The 27,128-nt window shown below is 48.4% G+C and overlaps 1 protein-coding gene across 5 annotated transcripts in view; it reads right to left on the bottom strand.

Annotated features, from left to right (window-relative positions):
- The window catches only part of AMOT (angiomotin), a 60,282-nt gene that overhangs the window by 32,637 nt on the left and 517 nt on the right, over positions 1 to 27,128 (bottom strand). The window contains exons 1-3 of one of the 5 annotated variants that reach the window (XM_035323791.1): positions 23,969 to 24,150; positions 2,781 to 2,942; positions 495 to 1,413 (exon numbers count right to left, since the gene is read on the bottom strand). In XM_035323791.1, coding sequence (XP_035179682.1) covers positions 495 to 1,413; positions 2,781 to 2,942; positions 23,969 to 23,990 — 1,103 coding nt within the window. In that variant the 5' untranslated portion in view covers positions 23,991 to 24,150. Of the gene's footprint in view, positions 1 to 494; positions 1,414 to 2,780; positions 2,943 to 7,937; positions 8,399 to 16,128; positions 16,499 to 23,968; positions 24,151 to 27,128 lie in introns of those variants that run through there. The other 4 variants (XM_035323795.1, XM_035323793.1, XM_035323794.1 and 1 more) reach the window with 4 other exon arrangements.

Genomic DNA, 27,128 nt, shown 5'->3' with positions numbered 1-27,128 from the left:
CCTGGAAAACCCTAAAGGAAGCTCAGGTGATTTTTATTCCCCTCTCCATTATTGCCTTCGCTCACTTTCTCCTTTCCCACACGGCATTCAGGTGCAGCTTAAACCTAAAAAAGGTTATTAAAGCCCAAGTATTGCAAAAAGAAACTGCAGGTTTCTAAAATGAATTGCACTGCAACTTCAGCTTCTTTTTTTTTTTCCTTTACAAACCTTCTGCAAGGCTCTGGAGCTGCACTAAACTTCCTTGTGCCAGAACAGCGAACTGGCATGCTTTGTGTTTTGGTTTTGTGTGCGTTTTTCTCTTCTCGGAGATGTGTCAGGCCTCTCTAGGTAAGCTAATGAACCAGCTCACAGCCCTTCCAGACACGGTCTGCAGCTGAACACAGTGTGTCTCACGCAACGGAGATGGGATTTGTGCTGAAAGATAACCTGCCTCGGGAGCGGACTGTTCTGTAGGTTCTTTCCTTACCGGGCTGTCATTTTAGGATCGTGCTTACCTGACTGACCCATACTCGGGGGGATGCTGATACCTCATCATAGGCCCATCGGATCTTCCCTGCTGGCTCACGCGATGATCGCTATAGAAATGCCCCGAGTCCTGAGGTTTGCAGTTCATGGATGGGGTGGAGACGTTTTTGTAAGGATACTCTGGAGGAGGACCCCGCTGCTCCATCCCTTTCATGCTGGGCTGGGAAGGGGGCTGCACCGAGTTCTTGTAGAACTCGTTGGAGCCAGAATTTTTGTAAGGGTCGCTCGACTGCTGAGGGGAAAGCGGGGAGAGGGGGGAGAGCGGCGCGCTTGTGACCGGCGCGTGCGCCTTGACGCCGCTGGTGGCCAAGGACAGCTGCATCAGCCTCTCGCTCAAGGAGCGGACGTGGCCTTGCTTGAGGTCCTTAAGTCCTTCGTCCTGGTGGACCTTCCCCGGGCTCACCCGCTGAACTGTGGGCCGCCCTTCAGTCCTCATCTTTTGGTTGGTTACCCCCGTTACGTAAAACGCTGCCCCGACGCTGGCGTGCGGCTGGCCCCTGAAATACTGCGACTGGACTTTGGCTTCCTCGTAGGTCGGGAGGTCTTCGCTGTTCTGGAGCCGCGGGGAGAGCTGCTTCTCCATGATGCTGTTGTCCACCTGGATCTCCTGGCCCTGGGGCTCCTGACGGGCAGCATGAGTCACGAGCTGGTGGTCCTGGGAGCTCAGCCCTTCGTTCTGCGGCGCTGGGTTCCCGGTGCTGTTGAAAGGGGGGGCATTTCCCGTGGCTTGCTGGTGTAAGGCGAGGAGGTTACGGTTGTCATTTGGGTTTCCGTATCTGAGCTGCTCCTGCAGCAGGCGCTGTAAAACTGTCGTAGCTGCTTGCTCTTCTGAATTCCTCATCTCAAACCGTGGTGCCTTTTGGGTGGAATGTAAAAGCTGCCCTTGACCTAAGGAAAGGAGACACGGCTATTAGCGCCTGAGTGGATCAAGCAGAAGACGTTTAAGAGCAATGGCTGCAAGTACAGAAAAAAGGCAGGTTAGATTACCAAAGGTTCCCCTAACAATGGGGGTCATGAAGGCCCTTCGACCTTCCAAGGACTCGCATGCTAGGGGGCAAAGCCTCCAAAGGTGATGAAAGGTGACTTGCAAGTTTATAGGAATATCAATCGACTGCAAGCTGTAGGGATCCGTGCTGAATGCCTCAGACAGCAAGGCTGCTTTCAGGCAGAACGGAGACCTATAATTCACAGGATGATGGTAAAAATGCCTGAGCCCTGTTTGTTTTACACTTAGGGCTACCAACAGTGAAAAACGTTTCCCATATTTAAAGGCAGACAAGGATAAAAGGGTGAAATCGGCAATTTGTCAGCTTTAAGGAAGAACAGGGGAAAAAAAAGAGTTCCATTGAGATAGCATACGGTTGACAGAAGTAAAGAAATCTCTTAGTTTAGAACATTTAAAGCAAGTATGAATACCTGGTTAGCCAGCAGATTTTTAGAGTTAATAAATACCCAGGGAGAGATTAGTTCCCAGTCTCCCCGCTGCAGAAAATACTTCGTACTGGTGCAAGTGAGGACGCCTGACTTCCTACTACACAAAGGCAACCAAATCCTCACACATATGTCATCACCTGAATGCATGCAAATGTGAGAGGAGAAAAAAGAGTTGTCTGATCTAAGGCAAAGACTTGTTAAGTGACAGGAAAAAACACCGTGTACCAACGAGAGAAATACAAAGAGCCAGTGCCAAGCTTAGGAAAAGATTCAACGAGCAGTGACCAACAGCAATTACACCTCACTCTGTCTCCCAGTGGAGGCAGGAATTTGATGAGGAAACTCATACCCGTTGGCCTTGCATGAGCCAAAACATTCTAAGCGAACGACACCTCTGAGACACTTAAGTAAAAGCAGAGCTACTTTTGAGCTAGAACAGCGCAGAATAGAGTATGCTTTACAAACTCATGCTGGTATTCCAGCACTTTATTCTGACACCATTTTTGTGTCTCAGGAAGAGGCAGCTTGCTCACACAAGCTTGTTCTGTGGCAGAACCAGAGACGGACTGCTGGGGTCTGGAGACCTCGAGGGTCTGCTTTGTTCCATTGTCTCCACAACCAGCCCGTTTCCTCCATCAGGACAGCCTGCCCCACGAGCCTGCCCCTATAACAGAAGGCCTTGATGCGTCAGGCAGACAAAACCCTTCTGCAATTGTTAACGAAGAGAAAGTTAAAATCCCCCTTCCAAGGCTGCCACACCAAACCCGGAATTCAGGCCTGGAATGTGATTCCTCTGAACCCCTAGGTGAAGTGGCACGTACCTATGTCCTTCACTTTGACTTCCTTGGTAAGGAGGAGCAGTTCTGGCACATGGGGGCACACGGCCTTCCTCCTGCAAGTCCAAAATCTCCGCTCAGAGATGGCTTCAGTATCCTCTTCAGCAGGCCAGATCACTTGATACTGTCCTCGCTTCCAAAATAATTCTGAGGAAAGCATTGAAAACATCGTTTTAATTGGCTGACGAGACCCTAGAAATAACAAACCTTGGCCCATATTTCATATATTCCTTTTGTAGCTTCTTGTTTTCTCCCAGAGCCCAGCAATTCTGATCCCTTTAGGATGAATGAACCCCCCTGTCCCTAACAATCTACTCCAGCTGCTGCTTTAATCATGACAATTTCTGCTCCAAGACTAAATGTAGCCAAGTAATGCTCTGTCCCATCTGTGCCTCCAAGTGAAACAGTGATTAAAACCCGCTAATTCTAATTCTTTAACTCCATTGTTGGTTTTTTTTTGTTGATTTTTTTTAGGGTTGTTTTTGCTAAGAATGAAAGCTGCAGCGCAGATGATGATACCCCGTGCTCCCAGCTCCCTTTTCAGTGGTACTGTATATTGCAAATTGTATCAGCAGAAATCCTTTGATGAAAGGTGCTGTGGCTAAGTACTTTATTAACTTCCACGAATCACACCCCAGAAATGACTGTGAGAATGATCAGTACATGAGCGTTACCTTTATTTTACTGACTGGGAAAGCGAGGGAAAGAAAAGGACGCTGCCAAAGTATATGCCAGAAACACACTGCAGAGCCCAGCTCCAATTCCCCAAACGTGCTTTAATTACGTTACTTTTCCCTTTCAGAATATGAAGCACTAAAGAAACTTTAACCATTGAGGGGAGAAGGAGGAGAACACAGGAGAACGCGTGTTTCGGTGTGTTATTCAAGGAGTTAGCTCTACTGCTAGAGGTGTCCTAAATAAAAAGGCAAACGACGCAAAAGATGGGGAACGTACTTGTGTGTGCACATGGTGCGCGCGTGTTTTACGGGTAAAAAGAACAAAAACGGTGAAATTACAGCTAGCCATTGGGATGTGTCACTTAACTTACTCTCCTGGAACGCAGCAGAAAACAAAATGAGCAGACGTAGCGAAGGAACGCGGCCGTGGATGCTTGTCTCTGCCTCATTACGGCACATATCCACACCCAACAACCACTATCTCCGATCTGCACGTTAAATACTGGAGGTGTCAACAGCAATTTCAAGGCAGATGAACAGTATCTGAGCAGGGAACAGGGCTGTGCTGTGTGGTACTGCAAGATGGTGGTTGAAAAAAACATCTAATGTCAAATTCTTAACTGGTGACTTAGCTCGAGCGGGATATATTGGAAACAGCTGCCAGCAAATATGCAGCAAGGAACCTTTAAACCAGGCATTAAGATAGCAGATAACTAGAGCGGTTTCTAGCTTCTTTTCCCAGTGTTGCACAACAGCAGAGGAGGATTCCTCGCACCCCTCACACCACTATCATCGACTCTGCCTTTTCTTTTCTTTTTTAAACAAAGTTGCCCGAAGCAACCCTTTTCATTAGAGCATAAAAAGGCTCTTATTATGCAATATGGTGCTGCCTTTCCACCCAAAGATTTCTTTTGTCTCAACTGGAAAAATGTAAGGGGCGTGTGTGTGTTTATTTTTTTTTCAATACAAAGATACAACCCAGCTTGAGGTCCTGCCTCGAAGATTTTCCTCCGCAGACAAATTCAATCTGTGCGCGCTCGACCCCTTGGAACGCTCAAGGAGGCAGCGCTGCATGCAACCACTCCACGCACCCAGCTTCACTGCGCCGCCCTCCAAGCTCGTGCTGCTGATCTAAAGGCGGGAGAGCACGCTGAAAGGATCTGCTGGGGCCGAATGAACTCCTTTTAGTGCGGGTGCAAACTAGGGATCAGCCTGGAAATCCGGAACAAGAGGTGGACGGAGGTACAACGTGGAGACAGTCTGGGCAACAAATTCAGTTTCTTTAAATATTCAGTACGATGCTGCCTTTCCACCCAAAGATGACTTTTGTCCCAACTGGAAATCTGTTAGCATTAAGCCTGTTTTGTTTTTTTTTTTTCCCTATTCCATCCTTTTTTTTTTTTTTTTTTAATTAACAAAGAAAATCTTGTGCAACTAACTTGGGTGGCAGCATTCCTGGAATCTGCTTTCTGGGCAAGCTGGAAACTCATGGCAGAACCAGTCAGTCGAACTATTTTATGTAACGAAACACAAAAAAATGAAGAGTACAATCAGTCCTGTAGCCCATGTGTTATTTATTTGGACACCAAATTCTGTTTGAGTTAGGCTCTTCCAGCAATTTCAGTTCCCAGCTTGCCAAAGATTGAAATTAGTGAGGTGCACTGGAAAAGTTGTTATGATAGAGCTGGAAGGAAATTGGAACAGGTTCTGTAAACATTTTAAACAGACATCTTTTGGGGTTTAGCCTAAATCTATTAAGATGGATAGTTAACTACACTCGGTTCATTTCAGACTACCAAAAACTCTGAGAAACTCTCCTGGCTTTTGCACTGCACAGTGCATTCTTGGTAACCACAAAGCCTAGCGAAAAACCTTGCTTTCCGAGCGGAAAATTCAGCTTCAGAACGATTCTGCCCCAAGGAAGCACCGTGAGGTACGTTTCCCAAGCTGGACAGATTCGGCAGGCATGGCAGCTCTGTCACCTCACCACCTTATTCTAACCTCCAGCCTGAAATCGTCTCTCGTAAGATCGTACCTGTACGTTTGAGTCCAGAGCGGGCAGCACTAACCCAGGAACTGCGAGGTGCTGCACGCAGCCGTGCCGAGATCACAGGCGGACGTAAAGGGGAGGGAGCGTTAGCGCTGCGTAAGGAAGACAAGGCCCGCGTTCACAGGGCGTTGTGTAAAACTGCAGCAACCAAGGTTCTGTCTCAACCATCACGCAATTACGTGCTGGAGCCTTGCCAGTCCCTCATGAGGAAGAGAGATTAATGAAGAATTTAAAATGATAATACCGCCAGGCTGCAAGGAACCAAAGCAGCACATTTCTGTGCAGCATGCAAATATTTTGCAGCATTATAAAAATAAACAAGCTTAGACAAGTGAGCTACTCACCACTGCTTGATGAGTGGCTGTAACGCCAGGGCTCAATTAACCTGCGTGGAGCAATAACAACTTCACAAGTGAAGAGAAGCATCTTTCTTCAGCTTGTGAAACCGGGAGGAATGCAAGAGTCCCTGTGAGGGCAGCCTGTGCATACTTGCCCAGGATGAGTGCTTAGTCAAGAAGCCAATTAGCTTACACATCAGGTGGGATGGGAACAGGTTCACCACCTCGGAAGGGCTGGAGTACAGTTAAGCACTTTCAGTTTTCCTACCAAGTTCTGGGTCATTCTTACGCAGAGCGATCCAGCGACAGATTGCCCAAGCTCACTAAGCGCAGCTTCTTCAGGCAGTGGGTTTCTGAGTGGCCTGGAGGTTGTGCTAAGTAATTCTGTGGTTTGGGGTTTTTTTTTTTGGTAAAACGCTCATGTATTAGCACTTGGCCTGGTTGGCAGCAGGTGATGGGATGCTTATCAGCTGGATGAAGGCTCCGGTTGGTTTTTAGGTGCGGAGTTATTTCAGACATACCTGCGCGCTGGGGCAGAGCAGAGGAACACAAAACAGAGATAGCACAGCAAGGACGGGCTGGGAAACCCCTGGGGCAATCGCAGAGCCCAGCTCACATGCTGAGTCACCCGGAGCTTCATGGAAATACGCCTCTGCTACGCGGGCTGTGCAAAGCCCAGCGTGCACTCGGCCTGATCCTGCACAATTGGCTCAACGTGAGCGCCGGTGAGACCACTGGAAACACAGCTGTTCGGCACACACGCTCGCTTTGAAGCGGCTGGGAGCACTGGACTCACGAGGGCGGGGTCTAAAAATTCTTTAATGCATGGTGCAGGCTGTCGCTGAATGCTCTCCGTTTCGTTCCAGCCCTACCCAAGGAGGAGGGAAGGAGAAGTATGCGCTAGGGCAGCCCTTGAGGATAAAGGTTCCCAAGGCCTGGCGCCAACACCCAAAGCCGCAAGGCGGCACACGAGGCATACCGGCATCCTGGTAGCGCTCCAGCACCTGCTCCCAACCAAAGTGGGTTTCAGACTCCAGCCATAAGCACTTCCCCAGCTTCCACTCGAGCATCCCATCCCATCCCTGCTTGCTTGGATCTGCTGACTGGCTCAGGTGATCCTGGAGGGTGGCACCGAGCAGGTGCACGGAGCGGCGCCAGCATTACTCATCTTCATACCAGAGGGACAGAGTCACCGGGCAAACAAGAAAAACTTCCTCCTTTTCACTAAAAACAAGAACAATGTCACCCGGAGGGGTGCAAATAATATGCATACCCCTGAGATTAGATCACCTGGCAACTAGAGCGAGAGGCCAGCGGAACACCTGCGGATCGATCGCGGCTCTGACGACTCCGAGCCCACCTTGGTGAAGCAGCAGAGAGCTGCACCAGGAGCCACCGACCGTCCTCCAGAGCTCCCGGTACCAGGAATGGGGCACAGAGAAGCCCGAGAAAGCCTGGCAGGCTTCACAAAAAAGTAGCAAGTTGCTCGGCTTTGAATAAGAAGTCAAGACAGCAACACGGGAAGAACCCACCCCTCTAAATAACATCTCCGAGGGAAAGCTCAGAAGACCTCAGAATTACTGCTCCCTCCCTGCTAAGTGCCAATTTCTTCCCAGGGAGGTACCTAGAACCTTAACCAAGATTTAGATTGTGCATTAAAAAAAAAAAAAAGAAGCAAAAATAAAAAGAAGAAGCCCTACAGAGGCTGGTATAAATAGGAACACTTCAGGACTTCAGGCATTTAGGGAAGAAAGCTACGGAATTTCAAGCTCCTCCACAACATTTCAGAACTGAACTCCACGGCGTTACTCCAAGGGACGTTTTTCTGAACATCCTGCTCCACCAGGAAAACTGGGCTGGGGGCGTTCACCCGGCCGGCTGTGCTGGGAACGCTTCTGAGCGAGTACGGCGCACCACTCACTTGCTCCAACTGTTAGGCAGCGCTAGCAGGCACACGCACACATCTGTGCGGAGACAACTCCTCAGGGGCCTGCGCTGCCATTTCTGCCCGTTGCCCGGAGCCGCAGTTCCAAGACGAGCAGGAGGAGCTCTGCACTAACAGAGGCCGAGATCTCACCTCTCAGACGCCGTCTCGATAAACCCGCGTGAGCTCGATCTGGCTCGAGTCACCCCACGTCTCGTTTCGGAGCTCTGCCTCCCAGATTCATCTGCTTCGAGCTTCACAGATCTCCAGTCACCATCCTTGCAGAATGCAGGAATTGTTGTAAGCCCAAGCCGCGACGTGAATTCGGCACCAGGCTTTGTTTTGTCTTTTCAGAGAGCTCCGCTTCTCGCCGCTGCTAGCACTCAGGCAGCGCCCTGCTTCTGTCGTCAGCAGCCCCTGTCCCACAACTATCCCAAGTATGCCTCAGCACCATTTTCATTGCATTGTGTGGTTTCGCCATTCCTCCCCTGATTTAATCCAGGCCTCTCCTCGGGGCTCTCAGATAATGAAAACCATGTGAGAGGAAAATGTAATCTTCCAACATGCAAACCAGCTTCATGTGCGTTATCAGAAGGGAGCAAAACGTTGACAGCGCATCATTTGTCCCTCCTGATAGCATCGGGCTCTTTTAATTGCCGAGGAGATAAAAAAGAAGATTACAATCGGCATCTGCATTAAAAATAAAGTCAAAATCCGAGCCCAAAAGCTTAAGTCCTGAAAACAACGGAGACGCGCTCCCCAGGCAGCTGTAGGGGTTTGGAGCAGCCTTAAGGTAGCACGGCGCCAGCCCCGACATCCTGGAACGCGCGCTAGAAGTTGGTACAAGGAAAACTTGCAGGCGGAGAAGGGCGTAGGGAAGAAATCGCTCCGGCCTAACACTAGCATGGCATTTTCTGGCTTTTTCCGGCATTGCCACCACCTCAACTATTTTAAGCCCTTTTTCGTAAGGAGGGGCTCTTCTCGTTTCAGGGAGCCGTCGCACAGGACTCAGTGGGACTAGTCACAGAGCTAGGCGAGCAGTTGGGCATGGGCCCTTCTTTGCCACAAGGCTGGCCCTTTTTTCTTTTCGTTATAAAGGGAACCAGCCAAAACACAGCTACCTTACCAGCCCATCCTGGCAGAGCTGGCAACGCTCCTTCCGAGATGCCACGGCCCAGGAAAGGGAACAAACCCTACTGCAGGGCTCGGAGGGCCCAAGCCCATTTTGTGATCCAAACGGGGCAGCGGGGGTTAAAAAGATGGCCCTGCGTTATTTTTTTCAAGCAAAACCCAAGAGGAGATCCAGACCACCAAATTTTTAGAAAGCAAGGATGTTTTCCAAGTGGTTTTGCTGTCGTTCTTTATCATAACCACCTGGGTTTTTCATGTGCACCTGGTAAAAACCTTTAATTATCGTAAGATGATTAATTAAGCCTCAGCCCCACGCTGGGTGGAAGGTATTGCGGTGCTCGTTTTAGCGCAGCCCCATCCATGTTTCTGCTGCCACAACGATGTCACTCGGGGAACTGATTTTTTTTTCACTGCAACTCTTCCAGCAACCACTCTAAAGCAGCTACAGCAGGAAATAATTGGCTTTAGGTGTATGACTCGGGAAGCCTTGTGTAAACCATACCAGCAAAACTATGTCCTGGCTAATACAAACTTCATCGTGACTAGGGGGAGTGTCCGTAATGACTGAAGCAGCAAGTATTTTAAGCACAGATTCTGCCGAAACGGCTCTGACTGAGGATGTAGGCATCCTAGAACCTCCACAAGCAGGAGGCAGGGGAGTTTTCTAAATATCTCGTGCAGCTGGGGAAGTTACTCCTGCGAGGTATCCCTAGCAGCTGGGGGAACAAGAAGCTGGAGCTGTGTCGTATTTCCCTGCTGAAGGACATCTGCACGTTTGGGCTTTGATGGTGCAGTTAGGAACGAACAGCACACCGGGGTCTTACGCCGCGGAAGCAGAGATGTGCTGAAACGAGATGTGCAGAAGCCACCCCAAAACAACTCGGGGTGTCCCTGCTGCCCCTTCGGGCTGCAGGCAATGGCAGCAGCAGGACGCACGCGGAGCTCTCCTGTTTCCATGGGCAGGGGATGTGACGCAGGGCCTCACTGAGGCTGGAAAACCTGGCACCTTGACCTCTTGAGACACGGTGGAGCTGGGGTGCTGCCTCGGGGCTGGCTGCCTTCCACAAGCGATGTCTCGTGACCCTTGGGTCACCACTTCAGCCTTCTGCGATGCTCCAAGGCACCATCCGTCCCAAACGCCATCGGAGCAGGTTGGGACAGGGTCTGGGGCTTCCCACATCAGTTGTTCTTGTCTCCTGCTTTCCAAACCAGAAACGCACCGCTTGTTCTCCAGGTGCTAAATCCACTCTCCTCCCCATGGATGCCAACGTTTTTCATTATTTTGCTCCTTTCTGAACAAGACCCAGGTGCTCCATGCCCAATCCGCAGCCACCACCAGGAAAAGCCAGGTATTTTCAGGCACCTTGGAGGGTTTTTCCACCTGCTCGCCACAGCCCCCTGATCTTACCCAAGGGACGGGTGGAACAGACTGCGTGATTGCTCTTGGTCTCTTAAACTTTGGTCATTCTGCAGTAAAAGAGTGGTTTTTTAAAACCTAACAGAGATTACGCGCAGCCAACGAGAGCATTTGGCTGTGACGATTTCGGTAACTACAGATTACCAAATCCTTGCAGAGCGCCACGAGCCATCTCGCATTGTTCTCATGTCCTGTGTCTCCAGAAATATGGAAGAGGTTTTGGTTTTGTTTCTTTTTTTAAAAAAAAAAAGAAAAAAAATTGCCAAACCAGGGAGATGTTTTCCCACCCTGGTTTTCCCAAGCCCTACGACAGGACGGGCTCGTCCTAGCACGGAGCTGTACAATTTGCTTCAGCTGGACACAGAACTGCCCAAATTAGAAGAGGAAGAAATGTTCACCAAACCCTGAAGAGAACAAAGTCACTGAAATGTGGAATTACTTTCCCTGGGGGTTGCAATAAATAATCCTAAAAGGCTAAGCAATCTATTTAAAAAAACAAGTTGTGTAGAGAAACAAAGCATTTTAAGGCAAAGAACAGTTCCTGTGATACAACTCTTACACAGACGAGAGCCTCACAAAAGCTAATTAATTAAACTAAAACTTAAATTGGCTTAATTCATAGGCATTCGTATAACAGAATGGCTCAGCAAAATCTCGGTCTACAACCAGCTATTCTAAGTGCTGGTATTTGTATCAAAGACCAGCTTTATTAGAGCAGGGCGCTTTTCTTCACTTAAACTAAGGCTTCAGCTCGTGGGGAGAGGAGAGCGCCCCTGGTTTTCCAGTGCTAGGCCAGCAATAGAGGAGCTGCTCCCAGCAAGGCACAACTCGTCGGACAACCATTAAAATCCACAAGCACAACCCAGGACCCCTGGGCCTCGCAGCAGACTCCAACACACGTCCTTCCTTCGCTTCAGCTAAGCACTCGCACGCAACCACCGCTCTCCTAGGACAAGATGGGAGGGCTTTGAGAACTTCCCCAGGTCTCTCTTATTTTGGTCTCAGTTTTCTGTTTTGTTCAGGACTTTCTTTTCATTCTCCTACTCCTCTTCACTCGCCCATTCATTCCTCATTCCATCTCCCACTGATCCCAGGTGTCTGCTTTGCCCTGAATGCCCATTTATACACAGATAAGTCTCAAATATATCATTAGCTAGAAAATTACGTCTGAGTGTCTAGGTAAACACAAATTACAGCAGCCCTGAAAAACTCCTTTCACCTGAAGGCGTAATAGGCCAGTCAGACCAATATTATGCTGCATATTCAGAAATGCATTGCTCCTAGGGCCTCCTTCACACTAGTGTTCTCCAAAGCTGTTGAGATTTATTTCCTTTTGCCTTGATTACATTTCAAGACTACTCAGGAGAGCCAAGCTGTATGCAAGACCTGGATATCTGCTGACTTTGAGCTCTCCTACCATGCACTACGTTTTCACATGGACACAACTTCCACGTCAGATCAGTTTCAAGCAGGAGCCAAAACCTTTTGCAGAAGCTGAAGACGCAGCCACGGCGTGGAGGCGGCGGTACGGCGACGCTTCCTGTGCCTGGCACTGCCTCCCAGGTCTTGGGAATACGCTCTCCTGTCCAACGGGGTTTAACAGCTGAGAAGCTCCTGCAGCCGATCTGGACTCCGAGGGCAGCTGTGTGCCTGCTCCTTCATAAAGACAATGATTTAAAGCCTACGATGTGATACACAGGGCACGCACGGAGAGAAGATCGAGCAAAAGAGGTAGACAAAAGTCACATCTAGAAAACAACCACGCATCAAAAAGCGAGATGAGTTCCTGAAAGCAGGAAACGAGCTTACAGAACTCGGTTGTGGCCCAGATTCAACACAACAGACTAAATCACTTTGACAAATCCACGGGTGCTTCCTGAACCTTTACAGCCCCGGCAATGGGCATTTGGAACACTTCTCCGACGGACCGAGAGATCCAAGTCCTCCCTCGTGTTTCAGTGGAGAGAAGAGGAGAAAGAGAGCCTTCAGCCTTATTGCCAATCCCCACAAATGGCTTTTCTCACCCTATTATAAACATTTGGTCTCCATGGAAGGGGGATACCTAGCAGCAAACATTGGCAAGCAAGGACATTCCACTCCACTGTATCGTCCACAATAGCGAGGGGGGGAAAAAAATCCACAAGGCTGTCACAGTTCGGAAACCTTTCAGGAGACTTCTTCAAAAGCAAGTGTCTGGAAATACCTTGAAATATGGGACCGTGCAACAAAAGTTAGAGGGGGGAAAGACAGGCATCTTCCTGAATTCAGAAAGCGTTTGCACTTCACCCCAACGTGGGAACGTCTAATATGCCAAGAAGCATTTGCCAAGAACAAGGTCCGTTCTCTAATTCAGCACAGAGCCTGATTTCACCCTGTTTTGCCCTGCGCGTAGAGTCTCATAATGTACAGGTGTCCGGAGCCAGGCTTTAGTTAGTTTGATGTGAAATCTTACCACGCAGGGACCTTCTCGTCGTGGGCTTTGTCTTCCCACCGGGTTACAGCTCTGCAGCTCTCTAGGAGCTGTCAGTATGAATGAAGCACAACTGCAGACTGGAGTCCTGCCCCAGGAGAGGTACGGGCAGACAGATTCATTCACAGCTAAAAGGATTTCACATTGACATACACTTGGACTGTTGATACTTCTGGAATTAAAGACTTATCTCTGTATACACACTGATAGGGCAACAACCTACAGCCACACCAGATTTCGCTCTACGTTAATAACAGAAAGCCTTTAATGAGCTGAAATTTCACTCCAGCTTGTCATTCATTACAGTGACAGCGAGTCCAAGCCATGGACCAAGACACCATTGTGCTGGATGCTGTACAGAGGTAAATAGTGCATGTTGTTCCTTCCAAAATGAAACCAACCACACACAAAAACAACCCTACATTACACTCAACTGGAGATGAAAGGAAGGGATAAAAGAGGGAGAAGGGTTTGTGTTTTGAGAACTCGGGGGTTGCAAGTGCTCAGTTTCACCGTCACAATTGGGAAAACGAGGCAGTTAGGCAAGGCAACCTGATTTCCAAATAAAAAGATCGGTCAGTTTGCCGATGAAGGACAGAATAAAGAGAACAATGGGACTATTAAATTATCTCCACTTCTGAGATTCTTGCTATTCTTTTACAAAGTGAATGGCTTATGCTAATCAGGATGCATCTGAAATACATCCTTCAAGCCTTCTTGTACAAATATAGTTCTTATTTATCCAGAAAGATCCCCACCAGCTGGCAATGTTTGCATACAATGGTAAACCCAACTTCCAGAGCCCATGCATTATGAGTCATTTTACGTTTGAAAACATCAGTTCTCTTAGCTGTTATTGAAGGTGGGGTATCCAAGAGGAATTTTAGTGGAATTCAACAACAACTCTCTGTGTTACCACTCCACTTCCTCTAGCACAAAGCAGCTGTAAGTTTTTCTTGGTTCTTTTTTTTTTTTTCCCTGTGTTTTGCCTATAAAATATCTTTGGAGCAGGGACAAAAGGATTTGCACCAATCCCTTCTACACGAATCAAATATTTATGCTATACCCTCTTCGAGAACTTTCATCTAGCAACCTGTGGAATGTGATCTCCTGACCTTAACACTCAAGCACATCTAAATCAGCTGCCCTTTGAGCTGTATTACAGACTGCAGGGATTTTTTTATACATTCTTATTGCAGGCATATGAAAACCTTGTGGCCCAGCGGCGGCACTCTGCAATACCAAGCGGGCCACGCATTAGTCCAGAGTCGCTCAAGCCTGCCTTACAAAAGAGCAATAGTGATTCTGCAATGTTTACAGCGCAAGCCGATGCCATGCGTCACCGTAAGCAGGTAGAATAATGAGCCCTGCTATCAGTATATTGCCCAGCCATCAAAACTCAAATATGTGTCGGGTCAAACAAGTCCAAAATTATGAGGTGCCGGCGCCGCCGAGGGATCTACAACCCCGTGTCCCCCCGTATGGCCCGTTCTGCCTACCCGCACTGCCCAGCTCAACGGGGCAGGCAGCGCTGCCTGCGGAGTATCTCCAGAACCAGAAACAGAGCTCATGGGGAGAGCAGGCACCCCTTTCCCTCCTGAAAATCCTCCCTTTCCTCAATAAAGAGGAAACAAATCATTCTGCCTTGTGCTTGTGGCTCCCAGGAATGTTTTACGGACTGAGGTTATGCAGCAAACAAGCGTCCTGGAGAAAAAGAGAGGGAAGACCAAGTGCCCCAGATGAACCTGCAACTGAGACTTCTCCCAGGGGACAGATTTCTCCAGGGCCAGCTCATGGCCCTACTGCTAGGAGGAGAAGGCAGAGAGGCAGCCCTGGAGAAAATGTGACCCAAAGATTAACAGTCATGGTCTTGACGATAGGTTTCATAGTTGTGTGTCAGTCCTGAACAACCAACACAGTGCTGCCATCACTCCCCAGCTGCAGCACAAGCTCCAGAAGATGGTTCTTGCATCCCCACCCGTGATTTGGTGGAGAGACCTGGTCACCTGAAACAGTCATGGGCAGCCGAAGGTGGTGAGACAGCAAACCTGTATCACGTCCTCTGCCAGATGCTGCTTGGACCTTCACAGCTGCCCTGCTGGCTGTTACAGCTCTCCGAGGGTCCCTCAGCTGAGCACCTGCTGACTTTCTGCCCTCCCTCCGCAGGGGAAGCAGAATGCCTTTTCCACTTTCTTCTCCCCGCAGAAATCCCTCCAAGGGGAGAGGAAGAGGAGGGAAAAAAAAGAAAGAGGAAGAGGGACTGCGACACAGAGGTATTTAGCATTTCCTGTATCATCCACAGGAAAAACCCACGCAGTGGGGAAGAGCGTGATGTCAAGGCTGGTTCCACTACACAAACAGCCAGATCCTCCCGCTGGGGGATGGATGCTGTGTGTTTCCACAGGGAACAATGTAATCCTCCCTGCAAAGGAGGAGTCCGGCTACGAGCCACACGAAATTCCACAGGTCCCTCGCTTGCACAAAAGCCTGGTAGTGATGAAATTTTGGCCTAGAGGAAGTGGGTATGGACAGAGAGCTGGGGGAGAAGGAAAAATTCAGAAATTCACAGCGGTATTATCATTTATAAACCAGAACACATCCAGCACTTGGCCCCTAGAGAAAGGAGTACGCTACAAAATGTGTTTCCCTGCACAGAGCTTGGGCCTCCATCCAATTATTATGTGCACATGTCCTTGCTGCGTTCCCAGCCTTAAAAAACACAAAACCCAAAGAAAACAAATCTTCGCATTCACTGCACAGCACCAAGCACGTTACCAGCCACATTCGATAATCTGCTAAAATGTGTATGCACCTTAATTACGGGCTCAACACTTCTACGCCTTGTGACACAAGGAATAACGCACGTAACGTAAAACAAACTCCAGTCTGAAACAAGGGATCGCAGCTGATCGTGGAAGCCCTACGTGCATGCATGCATACGTAAACACACATACATACTTCTCCGTGAAGCATGACGAGCAAAGACAATCTTGACACGTGGATTACAAGCACAATGCCTGCAATTATTTTCTGAAAAGAGCATCGCAAGAAACACTTCTGCTTCCAAACACAGCCCGACACAAACCCACTTCCCTGACTCGCACCGAATTTTACTCTGATTCCACATGAGCACACAAGTATGAATTTTAGCTAATATTCACTGCCGGTGGTGAAACGGGTGGGCGAGCGTATTTTTCCTGTGTCGGTTTTGCAAGGTGGAGAGCAATCTTTGCAGGAAGGAGCGAGCAAGGACGGCCAAACGCCAGGGTGCCTCCCAGCTCCAGGAACGAACGCCGAGTCCCTTGCGCCATGAGCATGGCTCTTACCTACAGCTCCGCTGGAGACAAAAGGGTTTTCTTCTTTTCAGCAACTGGACACCGGCAGCTCGTTGGGTCGGTCACACAGAGCTTCCCCGCTGCCGAAGGTCGTTTTTCTCCTCGGGTTTTTTGGTGTTGCCGTTTGGGTTTTTACCCCCGGGAGTAAAGGGCAGCGCGGTGGATGCAGCGGGGGCAAAGGGTGGAACTGGCGACCCGAGAAGCGAGCGGCAGAGCTCCCTCCAGAAGATGTTGCGTTTCAGGGCGCTTTCACTTGCAAATCCTTCTTCATCCTCAGTGTCAACACGAGCGGAGGGGAGGGCACAAACTTTTTTACCTGCAGAACCAAGCCGCGCTCTGTGAGGACAGGGGACCGTGCTCCGGGCTGGACGAGTGGCTCGACTTTTATTAAAAATACGCCTTCGGCTGGGTGGAAATCCGAGGCGGGGAGGAAAGGGGAAGGGGAATGGCAGGCAGCGAAGCCTGGCGCTGTCAGCAGCAGGCAGCAGCCCTCAGCATCGCGGCCGGGGCTGGCAGCCGGGCTCCGGCCGCTCCTCGCCTCCTTCCCCGCCGTTACCTGAGCACGGAGGAGCCCCGGGGCCGGCGAGGTGTGCACGGCCGGACGGACAGAGAGCCGGGGCCGGGCTGCTCCGCTCCTCCGCCTCCTTCCGCCTCCCTCTGAGGCGCCCCGCGGGCTGGGGCTCCGCCAGGGCGGGCAGGAAGCGCCCCCGCCCCCGGCTCCAGCCCCAACGCCAGCCCCAAACCCAACCCCAAGCCCAAGCCCAAGCCCAGCCCCAGCCCCACAGCCCCCGGCCCCCGCAGCCCCCAGCCCCCCAGCCCCCGGCCCCGCCATTACGCGCCCCTGAGGAGCGGGTCCCGCCGCCCCGTCAGGGAGAGCGGGCGCTGCCTGGCGGCGTGCGGGCAGAGCGCCGCGGAGCTGCCTCCCCGCCGCTTCTATTTCACAGAAATTCAAAGCCGAGCTCCTCGAACAGCCGGCCTGACGCCTTCCGAGGTGCTCGGACCTCTACTGCCCCGACACGCGGGGGTCCGGGGGGCTGTGGGAACAGAAGGGACTTCGGCGCGCTCCCCAAGTGCTCCCCAAGGTTTGGCTGTTTTGTTTTAGCACTTTGTCACTTGCTAAAAGGCAGTAACGGCACTCAGAGGGGTTTTTGATGAAGGATTCAGCGCCTGCGATCATGCAGCTACCACAGAATTTCAACTTTAAAAGTACTTTGGCTTTAAACATGTAACAACCTCCACACACACACACACAAAAAAAAAAAAAAAAAAAAAAAAAAAAAAAAAAACGTCCTCTGTGCCCATCTCCCCACAAAGGATCCCAAAATGTGTTCATAAAAGAGCCTCAGTCCAGTCTCCCTGCTTGGAACATGCAACAACCGGGGCACCAGCAGGCTGCAAACCTCCACGTAGCAGGGGCAGCGCTCTGCTTTCAGGATGGGGCAAGCATCTCTAACTTCTCCTAGACCCACACCACAACGAGGGCAAATCCCCAGTCTAAACAAGGCCCCAGGTAACCAACTGCTCCTTCAACAGGGGAGAATCTGTGCACAAAGCACGGTACCCTGCCTTGCTCACAATTCACGGCCACATTTTCATACGACGTGCCTGAGCCCTCCCCGTGAGGCCCCTGCTGTCCATGCTGCAGGACGAGCAGCAAAGGGTAGCTTCGAGAAAGAACAGAGCAAACAAGAAGCAGTCACCAGCAGGCTGCGTGCGGTACTATGGCCTGGCCACGTAAATATTAAGCCCATTAAGTAGTACACGCTTGGTAAGGTTCAACATCCATTTCCGAAAGAATGAGAAGTGCCACAACTGGCCACACATCAAATCCTCACACGGCGGGACCCGGCCCACTGACTTGAGTGCGTTTGGGCTCTTCGATGAGAGAATTTGATTCAGCCATCTACCCCTCAGCTGCTCGGAGGAAATGACTCCTTTCCAACACTTGCAAGTCTTCCCATTTAAAAGAAGGATCTGGAAAAGATTTCAGGAAGTCCAACTTCAGAAATCCCAAACGCAGCGTATATAAACATCTATTTTTTCCCCTGTAATTGATATTCATGCACTGGAACAAATGTAGAAGCACATGTAAACAATTCATTAACATCCCATAACCTTACAGTTTGCAAATGCAAAGAAAAAAAAAAAAAGACGACGGAACAAGTTAATGAGGCACATATTTCCTAGATGCTGTGGGGTGGAGTTGCAAGGGAAATATATAGCTACAGTGAATTAAAGAGTTAGAAAGTAAGCTTCAATCACACGTCCCGTCTCCCTCCCACATGCTGTAAGAAAATAGAGTGGGGAGTAAAGAGAGAAGAAGGTAGAGTCATACGGAAAGTGAAAATGTTGCTTCATTCAGACACTGAGAAGCAGCTAGCCTTGCCCGAGGCACAGTAACCTCAAGTCATCTGCTGCTGTTTATTCTACAGAAGGCTAGCGCTGCTCGTGTTTAACCCACACAATGGAGATAACAGCTTTATCGGAACTGGAAAAGAACAAAGACGCACGAAATCCAAATTCTCTCTCTTCAGATACTCTCCCCCCTGCACCCAGCTCACGCCCAGCGCAGCGCTCAGGAGCTCCAGCACACAAGGGCTGTCTGAACGGCTGCCAGGGGAGGAAGCGAGCAGTTTCCATACACACATCACGCCACAATGTGGGAATTCAGGAAACAACATAAGAAAGGGGTTCCTAATAACTGTTCCAGCGTCCCCGGGCCAATTTATGCAATCATACAAAGGTCACAGGCGGTGTGTTAAAAAGCGCAAAAGATAAATGCCACAACGGCAACTATTTCAAAGGAGGAAAATAAATCCTGAGCTTACAAAGCATTCGGATGACCTGGAATTGCTCCACCTACAATTTTTTTTTTAAGAGGTTGTCCTTGGCATTCTTTAAAATTCCTCCATCTTAAAGTTCCTCCCTCCAGGAATCACTGCAGCTCTGCCGTCCTTTGTCCTCAGCAGCTGGAGCTCAGGAAGCTGCAGATATTATCCCCCATGTACGGGGAGGAATCGCCGCTCGCTCCTGCGTCCATTCAGCGCGGCTGAGAGGGGGGGAAATTAATTTCTGTGCATCTCTGATCCCGCGCCAGTTTAACAGCGCTTTTCTTCTGGCATGTAAAAAATAAACCGCTCACAGGGCTCAGAAGTGTCATTTAGCTCGTGGGGCCAGACAGGACTCCCCCCACACCCCTCCAGGCTGGGAATTCTTTGTCTAGTCTGTAAATACACTGTTAAGTGAAATAATGGCCTCACAGTAAACAAACAGCAATGCAAGCAACAGTAAAAAAGACCCAGAAGAGGAGATGAGGCTAAGATTATTAGGTGAGCAGGAGCTAAGAACGGGTAACGGTGACAAGGGAGATTTCTTTCTCTCTCCTGTCAAATAGTTTGGCAGATAAGGAAGAAGAAAAGCAGGTAAATGAACAAATACGAAAAAAAGTGAACAAACATGCCAGGGCATACAGATTAAAGTAAGATCAGAAGACTCCAAAACCACATAGTTACAAGGAACACGTGGAGAAGGCACCAAGGAAGAGGAGGGTGAAGTGGTTTGGCTGGGCGTTCAGTCTAGATGTGGAGTTTTTAGAGACCACTGGACCTGCACACGCAGTGACCTCGGACATAAAACTCTGCTTTAAGTCATGTGCAGAGGATCTGGCGCTGCTGTCAGGCCTGAGCTGTAACTAACCCTGAAAAATTCCCTCAGGTCCTGTCACTGGGTGCAGCTGGAGACCAGTTATGTCTTCTGAAGAGGAAGAAATAAAGCAATCAGTCTGGCAGAGATGAGACTGAGGCATGAATTATATGTAAAACCAGTTAACGTTCACCAACAGATGGCAATGACAAATATTCATATGCCAACACCACCATAAACACCACCATAAAACAACATTTGCTAGAAAAAAAAATAGAAAAAAATGCTAGAAAAAAATAGAAAAATGCTAGAAAAATACTCTTCAAAACACAAGAGCAGCAGCAATAGTTCCTCACTACCTATTCTTCTGTCCTTCTCTAAGCACTTACTGCGCCCTTCTATATAAGTGAATTATTCTACCAATTCTATATAATGAAACTGTAACGACCACAAAGCTCATGGGAGGGAAGTAGCTGATACAGAGGCTTTTGCATGGACAGCCTCACGTCTCTGCCGAGCTTTGCACCATACCATGGCTCCTGCTCATCTAGGGTTCTGCTGCGTGTGAAGATTTCTTAAATTATGTCAGTCCGGCCGGTACCTCTAATGGAGTGTAACTCAAGTTCAGCATGGTTCCTCGGGTGAAGAAAGGGCCTGCACAGGAAGGGGGAGAAAAGGGACAGCTTACTGCAGGGAGACGCAATACAGAGGTCAGCAGAGACGTGTCACCCATGAGTTGATTGATCAGGTACCACCTGTAAAGAGAATTATTCTAACCGGTGAACCTTGCCCCCCCCTCTTTATGGAGCATTTTGGAAGCAGGCGGTGTCGCTAGAAGAGTGGTAAACAACTGCCAACTTAGTAAAAACCAAGCAAAATGTTTCAGCTTTGCTCTACATGAATTAAGTCCATTCCTGTAGACTTTAATGCAGTTTTGGCAAAATAAGGCCAGCAGGGTTAGTTCGGATACAGAGGTTTCTTTACAAGATGCTTGTTCTCCCTCAGAGGGGCTGTAAGCCTTTAACTGATGTCTACTGCATAGTAAGGCCCTTAATGTGTGAAAGTCGACCATTTCCCTCGTCCCTCTGCACACTTTCCTTCTCGTGCCTCTTTTTTCTAAGGAGATCTCTCTTCAGATTTAGCTGAAATGAACTAAGAGATTCCCTAAGCTCCCAACAGGGCTGGATAAGAGTGACGTGTAAGAGCAAGGCACAGAGGCCCTACACTTCAACACGGCCTTTGTTTGCTCTCGATGACTAAAGAATGTATGAAATCACATGAGACTGAGATTACAGCAGGTTCTGCAGCAAAAACAGATTTAACAATCCTGATCTGACCACAGGTATTATAAGGGGAAAAACATGTCTGATTTAACACCAAAAAGCTTCCCCGCTTTCATGTCTCCAGGACTAATAATGGTGCCAACGCACCGATAAACACCTTGGGGACGGGGCCTGCGTTCCTGTTTGATGTAAAGCTTTTGCAACTCTTTTTTGATACTGAGGTCAGAATCGGACTGAGATCTGGGAGAGGCCAACCAAAAGCAATCTCCCACTGCCTTGGCAGGTCAAAAAATGATCCTGGTGATAGAGTGAGCACCACACAGACGCTAGAGCTCTACAGACTGTAGGAGCATGGCCACCTTCTCCCACTAGAGAGAAGCTGTACTGAAGAGTAAACAGATTACTTAATTTCTTTAACATGAAATTAAAGAGGAGGAATGAAAGGAGTGATGTTATGCATAAAAAAGAGCAAATGCATTAGAACAAGATGCATGAAGTTCTGTTGTAATTGCTTGAAAAAGTGGCAATTAGAGATTTGCTGTGTACATAGTTGTGCTCCTAAAAGCTGTCTTTCTCCTGTAGTGAGCTACAAAGATTGATAATTAGAGGCAGCAAGATAATCAAGTAACAGATAGCTGATTAACATTAAAAAAAAGAAAAAAGAAAAAAGAAAAACTAAAAATAGAATGACAGAACAAAGTCTGATTTGATTTTACAATCTACTTCAGAATCTGCTGCAGATTCTGGAAGAGCACCAGCACTCTCTGCTGGTGATCTTTGTTCAGGAGTTATCTAGAGGAAAAAAGAAAATGCATTATCTTTTTTAATGCAAAATGCCATTTTTGTTTTAAAAGGATGATTAATTAGAACCCTATCGATTTAGCAAACAGCAACTAAGAGCTAGTTATGTTTTTGGAAACAATACAGTCATCGCAAAGACGTGTATTTACTACAGGCAATCATCATTCACTGGAATAAATTTCACTGGTGCAAATAAACATCTGATGTTTAATGCTTCGCTCTGCAGAAAGCACTTCTGCTGTGCTGCAGCACAAAGGCAAGCTGGTGTGAGAAGTTCCCGCGATGCCAAATCCCTTGGCTCCACTCTGACTTTCCATCAGTTTTAGAGCTACGCCAAGAAAAACAGCTCTTCGTAAAAAAGTCTTAGTGCAGCACCAACATCTTCCCCGACGGCAGTGGCAGTGGAAATGCTGCTATGCTTTCATCAAAGCCAACCTGCTCCCAGCCCTCTCTGTTACACCCTTTCCCAGGAGGCAGCCAGAGCCTCGGCTCCTTCTGCCCAGCGTGGACCCGAACCTCGCCCACACCCCTGTGGGTTATTTCGCTGCATCCATGCCACAGACGGAGCGGGGACAAACAGATCGGCAGCGAAATAAAGCCAAAGCCAAGTACCTAAGTGACAGCTGTCCCAGTTTCCAAACTACACACAGATCAGGCATCGGCGAGAAGGGTTAAAGACTGGCAAATTGAATCCATGTGCAGCTCATGAAAGTGTGGGAAACAAAAGAGACAATGTGAGTTAAGGACAGAGTATTCATTAGCAAAGGGCTCAAGTTTCTTGGCTTTTGCTGCTCTGCTTCCCAATGGCTATTTTTCAAGGTAGCTTTTTGTTCTTTCATTTTGAACATCGCTGTGGAAAGACATTATGCTCTCGCTAACAAACTAAGGCTCAGTACATGTTGAACTGCTTAAAATAATTTGTATTTTTAAATCCCTGGGGGCGAGAGGGGAGAGCAATGTGAGAGATGAGGTTTTCTGCTGGGTGACAGTGGGCTTTGGGTCAGAGCTTTGTATGACACACCTGATCCAGAGACCTCAAGCACCACCATAAATATTCATTTATGGTATTAAATGTCCACATAAAGAAATCTCATGCATAAAAAAGATACATGAGGATTTATAATGCAGTCCTGTCACCGCGAAGCCATTTTTGGAGAGTGGCTGCCAAGCTCCGAGCTGCCCTGCTCTGCAGGTCCCCCAGGGAGCTGCTCCATGTCCCGAAGGACGTCAATACCACCTCACCTTGCAATCTGCCTGATAAGGTCCCTACAGAACACGAGAATCGAAAATCTAGCCCGGAAATCTGTGCTCGGGCTCTCCAAGAAAGCTGAATTCAAGTGATCCTTATAGGGGAATTATTTGCACTTAAGAAAAAGCATCAGTTAGGGTGGAGTTCTGGAAAAATCAGTTAAAATTGGGGGGTCAGAAATTGAAACCAAAGGTCTGTCTCACTGTTTCAGTCAGGAGATAGTTGTATATTAAGTTTAGCAAGACACGCCGCATTTTCCTTTAACTATTTTACTTTATGAAGTAAAAAAAATAGGAAGAAGAGCTCCTGAATTAGAGAAACAGCTGAGAGCCCTAATGAGAAAAAACACAGTGGTAAAAATAGGTAAGTTTTACCCTAGTCATAAGTCAAAGTCAGAAATAAATGTTCTAATGCATTCTGTTCCTGACAAATCTCAGCTTCAGAAGTGCCTCGCATCTGCTGGGAGTCCTAAGGAACTCGGTAAGCATTCAGGGATCACTGACACTTGGCAGAGTGGGACGGAGAGCGACAGCCAAGTGCCAAGCACAGGGCTCTAAAACACTGTGTGGGGAACAGAGATTGCTGCCTGAGGGATCAGAACGAGTTTCCCATCGTACAGAACAGCAGAAGGTTTCAAACCTTTAGTTTTCCACTGGTTAAGTTAGAATTTCGGACATGACAGGACCCAGCAGGAAATCACTGATCTACATGAAATGTGAAGATGCCGGAAGCCTTGAGAACTTGAGTAACTGTAGGAAATTAACATGCTGACTTCTTTTTTTTATAATATTATTATTAACTATACATGCCAGACTACTCAAACATTCTCTTCCCACATTCATGCCCACACCTTTACCTTCGTACCATTCGAATTCCATATTCAGCTCGGTCCCTTGATCATTAATGCAGACTCCTAAGCTTCAGACTTCAAAGAAACGCACGCGTAAGAGTCACAGGCACAGGACTGGAACAGCGTCAAAGCCTCCCTGTGCAGGTACCTCGACCTTCTGTTTGGCTTCACTGTACAAATATCTCGTCCTATCAAGACTAGGGAATTCAGTGATTTATGTAGGGCTTCCCACAGATTAAGTTAAAAAGGGAACCCACCAGTGCCTGATCTCCTTCTGCCTTCCAAACACTGGTAAATGAAAGGAAATGGGAATGTCTCCTGGGGTAAGGGAAAGACGTGAGCTCTCTACAAATGTGCAAGGGAAGAAACCAAAGGCTTCTTTGTGCGTATATGCACTTCTCCAGGAATCCTCTTCCCTCCTCCCTCCCAGAAGTGGCACCACGTTTCCTTGAGACCATTACAATACGCAGCTGCAAAGCCTTGTCCACACCACACCAATTTGCTTTTGAACACCAGTGGTTTACGTTTGTTCCCATGTCCTTCCAGACCTGCTCTTCCACGCTTCTCTGTACACCGTCTGCCCCACACACTATTTTTTTCTTTTCTATTTTAAGGTTTTTGGCCCTTTCTGCTGTTCTCACCCTCTTTCTGCAGCTCAAGGTGCCTGCACTCCCTGCCGCCTCACTTCCAGGGGTTCCCCGGTCATTCGCAGCACATTTCCAGTACCACCAGCGTTTCTCGGAGCTCCAGCCACGCCGTGCTATTCAAATACCCCAGCATACCAGACCATTACAGTTTAACACAATACATTTGGGTTTTACAAATGGAGAAGTGACAGCACAGATGGATCAAAATCAGGCCTCTACCAGGCCCTATGGGTCTCAGGGACTCATTTTAATACAACATGCAGTCAGCATCCCTTTGAGTTACCTCTGAAAATTCCACTGACATCCCCATGGCCAAGACTAAGCGTCTTCATGAGCGGGTCAGAAAGGCAGGCCGGCCTTTTCCAGCTCTGTTCATAGCTCTTTTCGTGTATCACCAACTTTCAAGGAAATTACCCAACACCACACTAACACAGGTGGTTTCCTCAGTGGTAAGGAAGCTGCTGGAGCTCATCAGACTCAGCCATTTCTACCTACAAGATGGTCCGTGCTTGCTGTTACACGTTACAGTGGTAGTGTGAGATGCTGTTATAGATGCACACATTTCAAAACGCATCCATCGGCCTTATGATCCCCCACAAAACGTCGGGCTGAAGTGGCAGTACTAATGTAGATGTATTCTAGAGCAATGACCGACTTACTGAGGTGAACTATAAAGCCAAACTCAAATTTCTCTGCCTAATGAGAATGTTGCAATTAGGTCATCACCGAACACTGCGTAACCACAAATCAGAGCACAAACATTCCCACAGAATAACTAATACGTGACAGCAGGTATTTGGAATGAGAACAAGGATTTCACCCATGTAGCCCTGCTGGCGAACTCTGTAGATAAACAGCCATCCGGAGATAGCCAGCTTCCAGTGGGGACTCCCGGGTGTTAGAATACAGAGATCCACTTCACTAGGAGCAGTTTAGAGCCTGAACTCCCAGACGTGAAAGTTCGCGTTGACTTTGATGAAGTTGGCGTGCAGTGAGTTTTGTGGGTCAGAATCCTATTTAGGTCGCATATGAACTTGACCCAGGACACAACCTTCTTTGTATCTTCTGGAATCCAGTTTGAGCAACATTTCTAATCTGCAATAACTAGTTCTCTTCCGCTAAAAAACTGAACTAGTTCCATGCCTACCTTTGCTCAGTTCTGCCTGTAGGTTTTGATACCCTCCAAACACCAGACCTTTATTCAAATGCCCCGACAAGGGGCTTCTATAGGAGAGCACTCAAGAATGCCTTTTGTCACAACCACCCTGGCCCTCTCCCTCTCTGGGGCCCTGCACAGGCACCTGGAAGTACCTGCTGTGGGGGCAGCGAGGTCAGGAGAGTGAGGAGTCACAGGTTAATGAGATACTGTCTGGTCAGGGAGATTAGGTTACAAGGCCATGCCTTTGAAGGCTGGCTACTTCAGTGCAGCCCTCTGGTTTATGACTGGGGATTTATTTTAATTAGATTGTACTCTTAATTATTTATGACCTATATTATCTGTAGAAGCTGCTGAAAAGTTAAGAATATCGGCCTTAATGAGGATAATTGGAATAATTATATTCTTACTTCTTTTGTAAAGCACCTTGAGCCTTACTGATTAGAAGTGCTAGGACAGGATTAGCGGCTTAATGAAAAATTATTATTAAAAAGTGGAATAAAGATGAGGAGTGAATTAAAATGGAATTTGTTATTTTCTATCGCATTGGGGCTGAACTGAGGATCGTTTATTAGAGGTGACACACAAAAACTTTTAACCTGAATATCAAATGGGTATCTTCTTTATGCTTTGCACAGTGGTGGATTCCAGGCAAGGAACCTGTGCCCAAACGTTGTGAAAAGTGAGAACAGCCCCCAAGGAGCCTGTGCCATGGAAATGCTGGGGCGTCCTACCATATGCTGGTGATTCAGTTGATGTGGGGCTATTTACAGCACCAAGCAAAAGCAGTGGATGTTTAAGGTCACCCACCAGGTTCCTGTGTGACTGAAGATTCAGCCTTCCAGCCCTTACCTTTATCAAAAAGATATCCTGGTATCGAGACAGATGGAACTGTGGCTCTGCCTCAACCATATGGTAAATCTGATGGTGAGTATTTATTTATAGGCCTACCTGAATCAGTCTGCTAACAAAAGGCACAATCTTTGCACCCGAGGGCAGACCGCAAAGCAGCAGCAGGGACAGCTAAGCCCAGACCCGAAGGGGCTACTGGGACCCCATTCTGTAAAGGGCAAGGCCACAAAAGCAGAGCTTTTCAGCACTTGTGAGAGTATCACCCACACGCTGACGCTTTCTCCTCTTAGAGGTGGAAGCTGGAGGACTCGGAGTCACCTCCGCTTGATTCGGGGTTCGGACTGCTGTGAGTGCTGGGGGCAAGGAGGGTCCTGAGGCACCAGGCAGGCCACGGACCTCTTCTGGAGTACTGTGGGCAGCCAAACATCCTCTGGACTTGAAAATGGACCTGGGAAGGGTCAGGACAGTTCCCATCTCTCCTCTGCACGGACTCAGCCAGGTCCCCACAGCA

The sequence above is a fragment of the Oxyura jamaicensis genome, chromosome 4, assembly GCF_011077185.1.
Source record: "Oxyura jamaicensis isolate SHBP4307 breed ruddy duck chromosome 4, BPBGC_Ojam_1.0, whole genome shotgun sequence".
NCBI lineage: Eukaryota > Metazoa > Chordata > Aves > Anseriformes > Anatidae > Oxyura > Oxyura jamaicensis.
The sequence above is the reverse complement of the archived record's forward strand: the minus strand, read 5'-3'. Positions and strand labels throughout refer to the sequence as shown.